Raw genomic sequence first — 15,010 nt, 5'->3', positions numbered from 1 at the left:
TAATTGTAATAATTAACACAGTAATTATTTCTTAGAGTTTATTCATGAACTGGAATAGCATAGCAATAAGCCAGCCAATGAGGGCTGTTTGGTAACTGAAACATAGTATTTGTTTTATGGGACCGTAAGAGACAGTTTGGAGCCTGGGTGTGGCTTAACTGTTCTGTAAATAAGCTTGAGGGCACTAGCTTCTCCCTCCTCCATTTTGCCTTCTCCATTTTGTGCTTCCATTTTGTGCTGTGTTTGTACTTGCTGTTTCTCTTCTCTACAACGTGGAAAAACCTACAAGGGTATTGTATGTGTTCTGCCCCAGCTACAGATCCCAAAGAACACAGCACACACAAAGTTTGTACAAAACTTAATTTACTAAAGTAACTCAGTCTTTTTCAAAACAAAGGCTGTTAATAAACTTTCTTAACAGCCTACAAGAAATCAAAGATAAAGTAATCACAATCTTACTAAGGTTGGCGGAAAGCCCAGAAGCAATTTGCAGAGAATCCAGACGCGAAGTAGAGTGAACTAAAGTTGTTCCCTACAACTTGCTTCAGTCGGGATTCCTCCTTAAATAGGCTAAGGGAGTGGCCAATTAGCCCCAAGCCTTACTCTCAAGGAGACCTCCTCCTGAGGAGCCACTCCTGCCTTTTGGCAGCTCTGTGCACCCGTGCATCAAGAAGAGGCTCCTCCTCTTCATCCTCTTCACTTAAAGGAGCTTCTGGAGTTTCTGAAGGCCCTGGCTGAATCCCTGCCTCTGGCACCACATTTTCTCCAGCCTCCTCATTTTCTGACTCACACCAGCCACCTTGATGTCAGAATCAGCTACAATCTGCATAGGCCGCTGACGGGCTTATGTGTTGTTATGTATATAAAGACATTTGATTCCTGCTTAATAGTCTGCTTGTATGCTGCAACGAACTCTGACATTATTAAATGTGCAGCACAGAATTTCTCAACAAGGGATTGATAAATAAAAATTATAACTTTTTTCATTCATAAGAACTATAATAGCAAATTACCCTTTTCCTGTAAGCTCTACATTAGGAGGTGCACTAAGTGGGGGCTTCTGATCACATATTTTCTTGACTTCTTCACATCTATCTTCATCAGAGCCATCTTCCAGGCAATCTTGATCTCCATTGCACACCAGTGATTTGCGAATGCATTGTCCTGTTACCATAAAGATAGACAATATTGATAGGGAAGATACTTTGATAGGGAAATTGATAGGGGAAACCAAAAACAATGAACAAATTGACCTCTTTGTCAAAGTGTAAATAACTCTTCCTAATATGGTAGCATTTAATTCTGTTTAGACTACAATTTCCCAAATCCACAGCCAGCACTGAGAAAGAAAGCCCAACAATAAATGAGTACATTTCACCATGGTATAGCTGTAGATAACTGACTCATAAAAACACAGTGTTGTTTAATATCTCGCTCTGGTATTTTGGCCCTGGGTCTTATCCAATGGTTCCTTCACCATAATCTAACAAACAAACCTGAAAAGTAATACTGTTAGATAATCCTTTCTACTGTCTCCCACTTATTTCCATTTGCTGTCACTACAATCTGTAAGAGATGACCAGGCTGAGCCCGAGGTCAAACGCATCATAAGTGATGAGTCCCTGCATGCCTGCAACAGAGCTAAGACCAGCCCACCTTGAATTCCCGTGACTCTTATTCCTATGGCCAATTTGCTTTGGCAGTTAGTAGCTCAGATTTTTGTAGAGATCTTAAGCTTGCTATAAATCTTTATACTCATTTGAACTGCCCAAATCTCCTGATTTCCCCGGTGCTTGACACAATCAGCCAGTCACTTAGACTTTTGAAGCTGTATACCTGAAGAACATCTGAAACGGTCACCACATCCTTCTTCTGTTGGGCAACCTCTTGTGGGAACACAGGCACGAATTTCAAATGAATTTCCTGAGCATGGATTTCCCTCAAACTGTGCATAAACTGCTACAGTCCGTCTGCGAATCTAAACCAAAACACATTAATTTAGCATTGAAAAGGAGTGTTTTCAGTGAGAACATTCTCTTAGGCATAATTCATCAGGATACATGCTTACAGTTGGTGAGTTTGGGGCATAAGTCCCGAAGGTGCTTTTTCAAGAGGCAACTGGACTTTCTGGTTTTTCTTTGAAGACGTTTTGCTTCTCATCCAAGAAGCTTCTTCAGTTCTAACTGGATGGTGAGGAATGGAAGGATTTATACCTGAGGACACAGATAAACCTCCAGGTGGCCTCAACAACTCACTAAAAGAATGCAAATGACCAGCTGTCTGCAAGGAATATAAATCCTTCCACTTCCCATCATCCAGTCAGAGCTGAAGAAGCTTCTTGGATGAGAAGCGAAATGTCTTCAAAGAAAAACCAGAAAGTCCAGTTGCTTCTTGAAAAAGCACCTTTGGGACAACCAGGACCTAGATGACTGAGAATCTACATAGACATTCTGGGCATAAGCAGTTTGCTTATCCCTTACTTCTTTCTTCCACCCTTTCTTTTTAGAATTTTGGATTTTTCCTTCCTTCCTTCCTTTCCTTTCTCCCTCCTTCTTTCCTTCCTTCCTTCCTTCCCTCCCTCATTTTTGTATAAGTCCTGTTGTGAGAAAGAAAGAAAAATGTAGAAAACAAATCCAGAGAAAACACTTTGCTTGCCTCTGTTTTGTATGTGGTATATGTCTGCGTAAAATTACATACCCATCAAAATTAGGGACCTGTCTCTTATTGAGAATTCATGTCACAATAATGACAACTAAACTAGCCTTCCACAGTTTGACAGTCTGATGGATTGGATTTGAAATTATGGAATTCCCAACCAACATGCTTCCCGGTTGGAAAAAAAAATACCCTTAGACAAAGAATCTGATTTTGCATGATAGCTCTGTCTGTAAATTAATGCTCAAAGCAGCAAGCAGAGAGATACCATAATTTTTGCATTGCCAGTTTGCTCCTGTAAGTACAAATCCAGAGAGCCTTAGTTAAAAGCCTGACACTGGGGAGAAGAGAGAAAAAAAAGAAAAAAAGAGGATAATGAAATAAGTTGAAAGAATACAACATACCAGAAAATTCAGGGAAAATGTCTACTGTATATGTAGTGTTTCAATAATCAGTTGAAAAGATAAATCAATTGGAAGAGAGCTGGAAGGAACCTTGGAGGTCTTCTAGTCCAACCCCCTACTCAAGCAGGAGACCCTATACTATTTCAGGCAGGTAACCGTCCACTCTTTTCTTAAAAACCTCCAGTGATGAAGCACCTGCAAACTTCTGAAGGCAAGCGGTTCCACTGGTTAATTGTTCTCACAGTTAGGAAGTTTCTCCTTAATTCCAGGTTGCTTCTCTCCTTAATTAGTTTCCATCCATTGTTTTTTGCCTTGCCTTCTGGGGCTTTGGAAAATAAGTTAACCCCTTCTACTTTGTGGCAGCCTCACAGATATGAGTAAAATGGTTTACTCCAGTGGTGAAATCTAAAATTTGTTACTACCGGTTCTGTGAGCGGGCTTGGTGGGGAGGGGGGGGGTAATGTGACTGGGTGGGCGTGGCCAATTTTTTTTTTTTTTTACTTTTAAAACCATTTTTTCTACAACCTCTTCGGCGAAGAGGTTGTAAAAAAATGCTTTCCAAAGGCTCTGACGGTCCCAACTGAGTTGCCTGATCGGCAAAGGCTTTTTTTCTTTTAAATGCCTCTGACGATCAGGCAACTCAGCTTGGATCGTCAGAGGCATTTAAAAGAAAAAAAGTCTCTGCTGATCAGGCAACTCAGCTTGGATTGTCAGAGGCATTTAAAAGAAAAAAAGGGGGTTTTTTTCTTTTAAAAGCCTTTGAGGATCCCAGCTGAGCCGCGCAATCATCAGAGGCTTTTTTTTTTTTACTTTTAAAAGCATTTTTTCGGCCGAAGAGGTTGTAGAAAAAATGTTTTTAAAAGTAAAAAAAAAAAGCCTCTGATGATTGTGCGGCTCAGCTGGGCATGGGGGGGGGAAGGGATTTTTGCTACCGGTTCCCCGAACCACCCGCCTCCATCGCTACCGGATCAGGTGATCCAGTCCGAACCGGGAGCATTTCACCCCGGTTTACTCATATGGTATAATGAATATAATGTTGGACTTAGAGCAACACAAAGATGCTACTTGGACAACTCTCTAAAGTATGACCTCGGGTTATACTCAGGAGAAGTACTATATTTATATTGTTGCAATTAACAAAGACAATTTATGACCAGCACTTATTGTTTGTGAAAAGGGAATACTAAAAAAGAAATGTAAGCTCAAGGAGGGCAGCAGATAAAGTTTTTAACATTGCGTATTATCATATAGCATAGCATTTCAATCTTAGTTACCATTTTTTTTTACTTTTTGGATAGTACACTGATATGATAACTTTAACACTAGCTTTAACTGGCAAGTGCTAAATAATCTTTCATACCCTACTATTAAGGCCTGGTTTAGCATCTCCAGTACAGATAGTGTTCTGCCCCAGTTACGGACCCCAAAGAACGCAGCACACACAAACTCTATACAAAGCTTATTTTTCTCAAATAACTTAGTCTTTATCAACCAAAGGCTGTTAATACTGTCTTAACAGCCTACCAGAATTCTAATATAAGGTAATCACAGTCTTACTAGAGTTGGCAGAAAGCCCAGAAACAATTTTGCAGAGAATCCAGACACGAAGGAGATTGAACTAAAGTTGTTCCCTACAGCTTGCTGCAAGCGACGTTCCTCCTTAAATAGGCTAAGGGAGTGGCCAATTAGCCCCAAGCCTTACTCTCGTGGAGACCACCTCCTGAGGAGCCACTCCTGCCTTTTGGCAGCTCTGTGCGCTGGTGCATTGAGAAGAGGCTCCTCCTCTTCTTCCTCTTCATTTAAAGGAGCTTCTGGAGCTTCTGGAGGCCCTGGCTGAATCCCTGCCTCTGGCACCACATCTTCTCCAGCCTCCTCACTGTCCGACTCGAGCGCCAGATGCACAGGCTGCTGGAGCAGCACCACACCAGCCTCGTTGTCGGAATCAGCTACAATCTGCACAGACCGCTGACGGGCCACAACAGGTAGTCCTTGACTTACAACAATTTGTTTAGTGACGATTCAAAAAAGTGACTTATAGCCATTGCAGCATCCCCACGATCACATGATCAAAATTCAGATGCTTGGCAATTGAATGATGGCATTCAATTGCATTTATTGCTTGGCATTTATGATGGTTGCTGAGTCCTGGGGTGACATAATCCCCTTATGCTACCTTCCGACAAGCAAAGTCAATGGGGAAACCAGATTCACTTAACAACAATGTGACTAACTGAACAACTGCAGTGATTCACTTAACAACTGTGGCAAGAAAGGTCGTAAAATGGGGCAAAATGCAACAAAGGTCTCACTTAGCAACAGAAATTCTGGGCTCAATTGTGGTCGTAAGTCGAAGACTACCTGTATGAAATCTTTTAAGAGTCCAGAAAGATAAATCAGTTCATGGTTTTGGAGAAAGGACCAAGCAATTAGATATGCAGGAAATATTTATAATACTATACCTGAGTTTTAGTACAGCCATCACACTCTGACCAAGGACCATATGGATTCCATCTGCAGTGAACTGGATCAACTCTATTGGACATTATGTATGGAAAAAGAAAAATATTGCCAGTTATTGCAGCATTGAGGGAAGAGATCTACCACAATAACAGGGTATAGGTTTTTTATTGAAAAAGTTCTAGAATCAGTTCTGATTTGGGAAAAACCTCCAGATTGAAAAACTACAAAGTTACTGCCAGTAGGTCTTAGTACTAGCTATTTCTAGCTTTAACTTGAGGTTTGACTGTAATTTTCTAGATATTTCCAAACTATCTATATAAGATCTGGAAGTCTGAAAAGGCCAATCAAATAAATATGGTGACCAGTGGTGGGTTTTAAATTTTTTTACTACTGGTTTTGTGGGTGTGGCTTGGTGGAAGTGGCATGGCTTGGTGGGCGTGGCGGGGAAGAATACTGTAAAATCTCCATTCTGTCCCCAATCCAGGGGAAGGTTACTGCAAAATCCCCATTTCCTCCCGATCAGCTGGAACTTGGGAGACAGAGAATAGATGGGGGTGGAGCCAGTCAGAAGTTTTACTACCGATTCTCCGAACTCCTCAAAATTTCTACTACCGGTTCTCCAGAACTGGTCAGAACCTGCTGCAACCCACCTCTGATGGTGACCATGCTATAGAATTATTCCTAAGAATTTGGGATAAAACAATAAAAAACAATAAAACCTTAAGATGAATCGTCCTATTTACAAGGTTATTTATATAGGAACAATCTTCATTTTCTAAAAATTCACCATAATGCAGTGCTGAATCTGTGTTTGAGACAATGAATGGAAAAAAAAAGATGATTTTTTTTTTCTCTCACTACAGACAGAATGCAATTTGGAGATAGAAGATGTGTATCACTTAGGCTTTCTCCCACTTACTGCACTTACTTAGTCTGGTACTAGTTCAGCTCTGTAAAATCATTAGTTATGTTAACATCTTGCTATGATTCTACACCAGGGACTAATTTAATGTTTGAAAATGTCATTTCTTTCAGTCCCTAAAGCACAGAAGTTGATTTGGGAAGTGGTTGGTTTTTTTAAAAAAAAAAAAATCCTATCCTGCTACATTGCAAATAAAGAAGTTGAAAATAAAGTAACATAGACAAAGGAAGAGGGAAAAGAAGCTTTTGCTGTATTCTACACAGAATATGGCTCAGTGGCTAAGTTGCTGAGCTTGTCGATCGAAAGGTCGGCAGTTCAGCAGTTCGAATCCCTAGTGCTGCGTAATGGGGTGAGCTCCCGTTACTCATTCCAGCTTCAGCCAACCTAGCAGTTCGAAAGCACATAAAAAATGCAAGTAGAAAAATAGGGACCACATTTGGTGGAAAGGTAACAGCGTTCCGTGCACCTTTGGCATTTAGTCATGCCGGCCACATGACCATGGAGACATCTTCAGACAGCGCTGGCTCTTCGACTTTGAAATGGAGATGAGCACCGCCCTCTAGAGTTGGGAACGACTAGCACATATGTGTGAGGGGAACCTTATCGTTATGGCTCTACAGTTTGAGTCTTTGAATTGGAAACACCAAAAGATACTCCTTCAGTCTGTTTAGCAATATAAATGGTATAATGATTAAACTAGGGTGATTAAACTTTTTTAGGGTGATTTTTAGAGTGATTGGGTATTATTGGATATTATTTTGAACTGCCCATCTAGCAGTATCAAAAGCATGCAAATACGAGTAGATAAATAGGTCCCACTTTGGTGGGAAGACAAGAGTTCCTTGGTGTATAGTTATGCTGGCCATATGACCACGGAAATTCTTTGGACAACGCTGGCTAAGAAACAGATATGAGCACCGGCCCTAGATTTGGATACAACTGGACAAGGGAAACCTTTACCTTTCTTTACCTTTCTATGTTTCTATCAAACATGAAAACATTTCTTAGTCAAGAATGTTGCATGTGTGTAATAAATACACAACCAAGAACACATAACCATATATATTTGTTAAGTTTTAAAAATAATATTTTTATTATATTTATATATTTTATATGTCTCTTTTGAATGATATGTAGATGTTGCTCATGTCTATGTGCCTGTTGATGGCCAATTTGTCTGAGTGGCAGACTTCCAGGAATTTCTCTATGTTTTTGGATTTGACTTCTAACTATATATACCTACCATACATACCAATGACATTCAAAAGAGACAATCAAATAGTCAAAAAGGAAACAAAAGATCAAAACATCAGTCAACACCCATATAAGCAGAGATTAACACTCAACCAACAATCAAGAACAAAACAAAGTCTACCAACTCAAACAAAGAAGCTAACAATAAACTATGTAATGGAGATGCATTGTATAGCTATTTAATATAAGTCGACATTTACTTATGCATGTGTTTATTTTCTTTTTTAGTTTCCTTCTCTTGTTATAGTTTTTACACATATTATTTTGTATTTTGTGGAAGCAATTTGTCAAGTTATTTGGTTATTAAAAGACTACTGAAACCAAAAATAATTCAATTCCAAAGGAACAGCTTGAAGCAGGCACCCCTTTCTGCAGCTCTTTAAAACATACACATTTCCCCCCAGGAAGAATGTAGCTGCTTTAAAGAGTTGCAGCCAGAAGCTAATCTTGCATTCCTGAAAACATAGGAAACTTACAAACAGAATACGATAATGATTGCACCTCCATAAAATTTTGTGAATGAGAGTGAATAAGTAAAGTAATGTGTGGAAGCATTCAGTTCTCCGAATACAGCTCGCTCATGTTTATCTAATTTGGTCCTTGGTCCTTGAAGCTGTCATCCCCATCTTGGTGTCCTTCTGATGTTGGAACTGCCACTCAAAATTCTCACCACCATGCCTGAAACTATTGTAACAGGGAATTCTGAGACTGTAACCCAAATTCATCTGAATGCTTCTTTATTTGTGGAGAGGCTTCTCAAAAGTGCTAAAAATTGAAACGGATTGTTTAGAAATCACATGGGAAACGGCAATCTTAATAATTTCATAACATTGCGCAAATAACTAAGAAAGGGCTGTGAAAGCATTTTGTATGCTTTAGATTACACACACACACACACACACACACACACACACACACACACACACACAAACCACTCCCAGTATTCAACATCTTAACAGAGGAATTACAGACAGAGTAACTACTTTGGAAAAAGTCCCACGCTTTTATCATGAAAGTTGTTTCCTCCACCACTCAGTTAAAATAAAATAAACTGGCAATCGAGGAAAAAAATGGTTTTCATAAATCCTCAGTCTGTAAACTGAACAAACTAGCTTCTCTTGTTCTTAGGTAGTAGGGAAATCTCTCTTTTTAAACTGGGAATTAAGGCAGTAAGTGGTGCTGATGGAAAAAGAGACAACAATCAGGACTTAGCAGTTCCCACAGCGATGTAAGGCTGTGATTTTCTGGGTCCAAATTCCTTATGAAGTTTACTGGAAAACTTTGGTTCACCTTTCATCTGAACCCAGCTCACACTTTTGTTCCGAAGATAAAATGAGAAAATTTATATACACGCTGCGGTGGGGCGAGGGAGGTGGAGAAAGAACAAAAAAACAGGAGAAATGAAATGTTTTTTAGAAAAGGCTATGGTTAGCTTCAACCTAAGCATCTCTCATTTTTGAGAATATGATGATGAAGTTCATTGCACATCCCATTTTTGCTTATTAAGACACATTCAGATTTATTTTTAAGACATGTTCTACTTACCTTGAAAAAACAGGAAAGCAGCCTGTAATTTCTAACAGAATCAAAATGGTTAGAACCTAAAGAGAGAAGAGGAAGAAGACATTACTAAAGGCATGTAGTTTTTAACTACTTTTTAACCTAATTTCCCAATACATTAATGAAGGAAAGCTCTGCTGAAAGATGCTTTGGTAACAATACTGCCATAGTAGTTTAATAAACAAACAAACAAACAAACAAACAAAAAAGAATATATATGTATATATTCCAGTTACTGCTATGCATTCTCTCCCACCCCAACTCATTCTGTGTTTCTGGAGTTGTGAGCCCATGTTATCCCTTTCTGCTTACAAAACAAAGTCTGCTTTTTATAGATTTATAGAAATTGACTCAATGCCTTTCTTACCTTCATAATTAGAGGAAGTCTGCCTTTCCACCCAGCAAAAACCTTCTTTTATAGGAAAAACCTTCCTTTGAGAGGAGGCTGCACTTCAGAACTAGGCGGGTCACTTGTCAGTCCAGTTATCTGGAAACTGATTCTGTGCCCAACTGCTTTACTTTTTCTTTCATAAAATAAACTCTAAGCAACACTATGGAATGCTAACACTAACTCATAATCTCCTGGGAGAAATTGTTCTCAAATTTCTGAAAGTATTCAAATCTAGTTTATAAATTTGTACCATACCCTGCAATGGCCTGGAATGCCGGAGTTCTGGAGAAATATTTAGAATATTTTTAGACAAAAACCACAATTTAGGAAGCTGTTGTGAAATCTATCAAAGCCAGGCAAACAGATCTGGTCTGCAAAAATCCAGATGATCACTGCCATCTAGTGGTGGTCCAGAGTTTTGAAGTCCAAGTCAACTAGCTCTCATCAAAGTTTATACCATTTATTTTGAATGGTCACGAGCCACTAAAAGGCTTGGCTGGCAATATTTCTGCCTCCACTTCAGTGGTGGGTTGCCCCCGGTTCTATAGAACCGGTAGTAAAACTGGTGGGAGGCTCCGCCCACCGACCCCGATGTCATCAAAACGCTTCTGCACATGTGCAGAAGGTTCGAACCGTTGCAAACAGGTAGTAAAGGCAAGTGGAATCCACCCCTGCTCCACTTCCTTTTAACCAGTAGTGCCAAAGCTATTCAAAGTGCCAGGATTTCAATTCAGGAACCACTGCATGAAAACTGAGCTCTCTCTAAAAAAAAAAGCAATTATTTTTATTCAATTATGGCCAGTTGAAATTTGAAAGTACAATTCAATGCCACCTATTTAAACAATTGTCATCTTTATTTCCCAATGGGTAAAATTGTAATTTCTGCTTTAAATCCCCAGGTCTCTTCACTATTTATGAAATATAGGCAGGATTGGTCTTTTTTGTGGCATGGTGTTATGACTTCTTCCCTCCAGTCTCAAGAAACACTAAAGTTTTAGATTCTTTTTTTTTTATTATTGAAAAAGTTTTCAAATACAGATTTTTCCCCCTTTCCCCCCCCTCTCCCTCCCAAAAGATTCTTGATAAAAAGGAAAGTAATTTATTATTTTAATTTTTCAAAAGGCTATATTCGTTTTTGAGAAAAAGAAAATTCAGAATCCTTCCTTCAGAAGGAAATCCATCCAAGGGAAAACCATTTTCCACTTTTCTGAAACTATAGCCATTTTTCAAATTTCAACTATAGCTTAGTCACAGCAGAATTTATTGTACTTAATAAGAAAAATGGAGAGGAAAATCTTCAGGGTTTCTAATGCTAGCCAATATTAGAAATTATGTTCTAATGCTAGCCAAAAACATTTTTTGTAACTGTTTCTTGATATGTAAATAATCCTTCTGGGTGGTTTTAATAATATCAATTAGGGAGGATTAATTAAAAGTAGGAGTTGATCTAGTCATCTAAAAGACATGGTCATCCAGCCACTTTTAAATAAACTTTTCTAGGATATATAGTAATACATAAAACAGGCCAATATATCTTAAAATAGAGTTTGTGACCAATAGCCTTTTTGTAGAAAAGCTCTAGAATAGATCATAATAATGTTGTAGAAAGAACTGGACAAAATGGTGCTTGGATCAAAAATGATCTACCATCATTCTGATTATAACCTGTATTTAGAAAGAGGCAGGAAGAAATGCAATCCTTAGGTTACTGCTGAAATGTGTGTGTGTGTGTGTGTGTGTGTGTGTACATACATGCATATACACACACACTAATATATATATGCTAAATATATATATAAACAATACATGTTTTGAATTTAAGAAGGAGTATAGGGAAATATAATAAGAAAGTGAAAAAGAAATAAGAGTCACTTTTATTTGAGAAGGGCATCTATAGTATACAAATATGTTAAATAAAATAAAGAAAAAAGTAATAAGGAAGTTATATTTATATTTTGCCCTCTCTAAGGTTATTTAGTAATTTCCTTCTTTCCATAATCTACCTTTTCTAATCATCAAATCTATAAATCATGGATTTATTTTTTCCCCACAGAAAGTCCATAAGGGTTTTCCAGTAACTAATAAATCTGGTTGTTGATTTGTCTTTAAGCAAACAAGTTAATTTTGCCACTAGTTCCTGTCGAAGCTCCCACAACTTCCAGAGGCAAGCTGTTCCATTGGTTGATTGTTCTCGCTGTCAGAAAATTTCTCCTTATTTCTAGGTTGAATCTCTCCTTGATCAGTTTCCATCCATCATTCCTTGTCTGGCCTTCGGGTGCCTTGGAAAATAGCTTGACCCCTTCCTCTCTGAGGCAGCCCCTCAAATATTGGAACACTGCTATGTTTCCCCTGGTCCTTCTCTTCACTAGACTAGCCATGCCCAGTTCTTCATATGCTTTAGTCTCCAGTCCCCTAACCATCCTGGTTGCTCTTCTCTGAACTTTTTCTAGAGTCTCAACATCTTTTTTATAGTGTGGTGACCAAAACTGGAGGCAGTGTTCTAGGTAGGGCCAGTGGTGGGTTTCATTTTTTTTTACTATTGGTTCTGTGGGCATGGCTTGGTGGGTGTGGCATGGCTTGGTGGGCATGGCAGGGGAAGGTTGCTGCAAAATCCCCATTTCCTCCCAAACAGCTGGGACTCGGGAGGCAGAGAATAGATGGGGGCGGGGCCAGTCAGAATTTTTACTACCGGTTCTCCGAACTACTCAAAATTTCCACTACCAGTTCTCCAGAACTGGTCAGAACCTGCTGAAACCCACCTCTGGTGTGGTCTTACTAAGGCTTTACAGAGTGGTATTTCTTATTGATTTAATCTCAGATTACCTAAAGGACATTTTGCTACATGCCCCTTTTCAAATGCTAAGATTACCAAAAATAGCTTATTAAAATGAGTTGAAATAGTTGGTGCTCCAACTTAAGGCAATTCTCTTCCTTGGCACTATCTTTATTATAACTGAGTCCTAGTGTGTTCCAAATTTATTTATTTGTATTCCGCGCCTTTATTATTTTTACAAATAACTCAAGATGCATACAGTAATCAGCACACCATCCTCTTCCTATTTTTCTCAAAACAGCAACTACCAGTATGTGAGGTGAGTTAGCTGAGAGAAAGTGACTGGCCCAAGGTCAACCAGCTCACTTTCATGTTAAGGCAGGACTAGAACTCACGGTCTTCTGTTTTTTTTGATGCCTTAACCACTACACCAAACAAGCATGATAGAATCACACTTTGTCCACTCCTGTTTTGTCTGTGGGCTGAGATAGCTCTTATCTGACCGTTCCCCTGACTGCAGCCCTTCTTCCTATCTCCCAAGGTTATTCTCATAGCCTATTACAGTGAGGAATCAATCCACTCTGAAATGTTATATGACACTGAGGATATACTAAGATGAAGAGGTTACAAGATATTGCTAAAAATATAAACTGCAACAATGATGCTTACTGCAAAATCAGAGGCCATTGAGGTCTTTGGCCCACAAGTGTCTGCAACGGTCACTGGCTGAGAAGTTTCTTCCGCAGTCAGCTAATCAGTTCCCCAGCAGGAAAGGAATTGTTGGTCCTTTGCCAGTAATAACCCAAATAGTGGGGCAACAGAGCTCTACAATATATCAGTGTCAGCCCGCTGTGTTTGGCCAGGTCAACAGTCATGGCAAGTTTCTTTATTATTATAGCATACAATAACAGAAACTTGAAGGCCTGCCAGAAATTTTGCTTCCCCATTTCATACCAAACAATATCTAGATGGGGTTGGTGAGAATCATCTACAGTTTTTCATGCTTCCTTCTTTTTCAAAAGCAGGCAATATTTTCTCCATAATGGTTTGCTCGTTCCTTCCCACTTCCTTAAGGCCAGGTCTACATTCCTTCGCTCCATTATTAATTATTAATATTATTAATACATTCATACTGGCTAGGGTATTCTGGGATTTGAAGTCCGCACAGCTTAAAAGTTGTTGAGGTTGAAAAACACTTGAATTACGTGTTAACCAGAGCTGGGTTTCAGCAGGTTCTGACCAGTTCTGGAGAACCGGTAGTGGAAATTTTGAGTAGTTCGGAGAACCGGTAATAAAAATTCTGACTGTCCCCACCCCCATCTATTCTCTGCTTCCCAAGTCCTAGCTGATCAGGAAGAAATGGGGATTTTGCAGTAACCTTCCCCTGGATTGGGGAGGGAATGGAGTCTTTATAGTATCCTTCCTCTGGAGTAGGGTAGGAATGGAGATTTTGCAGTATCCTTCCCCTGCCACGCCCACCAAGCCACGCCCACCAAGCCACACCCACAGAACCAGTAGTAAAAAAAATTGAAACCCACACTGGTGTTAACATGTCACCCACTCACATCATATGAAATTAACAGGAGGAAAATTTTATATAACCTGAAAACAAGGCAAGCTTACTTTCCATTTCAAAAAATGACCTTGACTCCAACTTCCCATTGTCCTTATAAAAAATGGTCTTCGTCAGTTTTTCTTTACAGTCATGGCAGTTTTAAAATAATGGCAAAACCTTCAAAGGCCACATTGGATGTAAAATGGAAAGAACCGGCAATATTTGTGTCGGGGGTGAAATCCAGCAGGTTCTGACAGGTTCTGGAGAACCGGTAACAGAAATTTTGAGTAGTTTGGAGAACTGGTAGCGGAAATTTTGATTAGTTTGGAGAACCAGTAGCGGAAATTTTGAGTAGTTCAGAGAACTGGCAAATACCACCTTTGGCTGGTCCCAGAATTTATTTATTTATTTATTTTATTTTGTCAGATTTATATGCCGCCCTTCTCCCATAGGACTCAGGGAGACTGACAACAATAGAAAAACCCGACAATAAGTAAAAATTAAATAATATTAAAACCAAATTAAAAATACCCAAATACCCAAATTAAAATCCGCGGCAGATCAGGGAAGTTGGTGGAAGAGCCATGTCTTTAGGTCAGCGCGGAAGGTGCGGAGGTCGGGGGCCGTCCGGAGCTCGATGGGCAACCCATTCCAGAGGGTCGGTGTGGCCACAGAGAACGCCCTCATCCTGGGGACCGCCAGCCGACACTGTCTAGCTGAGGGGACCCGGAGGAGGGCAGCCCTGTGTGAGCGCACTGGACGGTGGGAGGCCAGTAGGAGGTGATCCTGCAAATACCCCATGCCCGTGCCATGAAGGGCTCTATAGGTGAGTAACAGCACCTTGAAGCGAATCCGGAGGACCACCGGCAGCCAGTGCAGCTCGCGCAATAGTGGTGTAATATGGGAGTAGCGGGATGCACCCGTAACTACTCGCGCAGCCGCATTCTGGACCAGTTGGAGCCTCCGGGTACACCCCAAGGGCAGCCCCATGTAGAGGGCATTGCAGTATTCCAACCGAGAGATAATGAGAGCCTGA

General features: G+C 39.9%; 1 protein-coding gene across 1 annotated transcript in view; it reads right to left on the bottom strand.

The window, feature by feature from the left end:
• The window catches only part of C7 (complement C7), a 45,436-nt gene extending 35,468 nt beyond the window's left edge, over positions 1-9,968 (bottom strand). The window contains exons 1-5 of the mRNA XM_034440802.3: positions 9,623-9,968; positions 9,241-9,296; positions 5,519-5,591; positions 1,837-1,978; positions 1,014-1,164 (exon numbers count right to left, since the gene is read on the bottom strand). Coding sequence (XP_034296693.2) covers positions 1,014-1,164; positions 1,837-1,978; positions 5,519-5,591; positions 9,241-9,296; positions 9,623-9,628 — 428 coding nt within the window. The 5' untranslated portion in view covers positions 9,629-9,968. The remainder of the gene's footprint in view (positions 1-1,013; positions 1,165-1,836; positions 1,979-5,518; positions 5,592-9,240; positions 9,297-9,622) is intronic.
• Positions 9,969-15,010: the final 5,042 nt, after the last annotated feature.

The sequence above is a fragment of the Pantherophis guttatus genome, chromosome 2 (assembly GCF_059756535.1).
Source record: "Pantherophis guttatus breed Tessera chromosome 2, ASM5975653v1, whole genome shotgun sequence".
NCBI classification, from domain to species: Eukaryota; Metazoa; Chordata; class Lepidosauria; order Squamata; family Colubridae; genus Pantherophis; species Pantherophis guttatus.
Note: the sequence above shows the minus strand (reverse complement) of the source record. Positions and strands in the feature narration are given on the sequence as shown.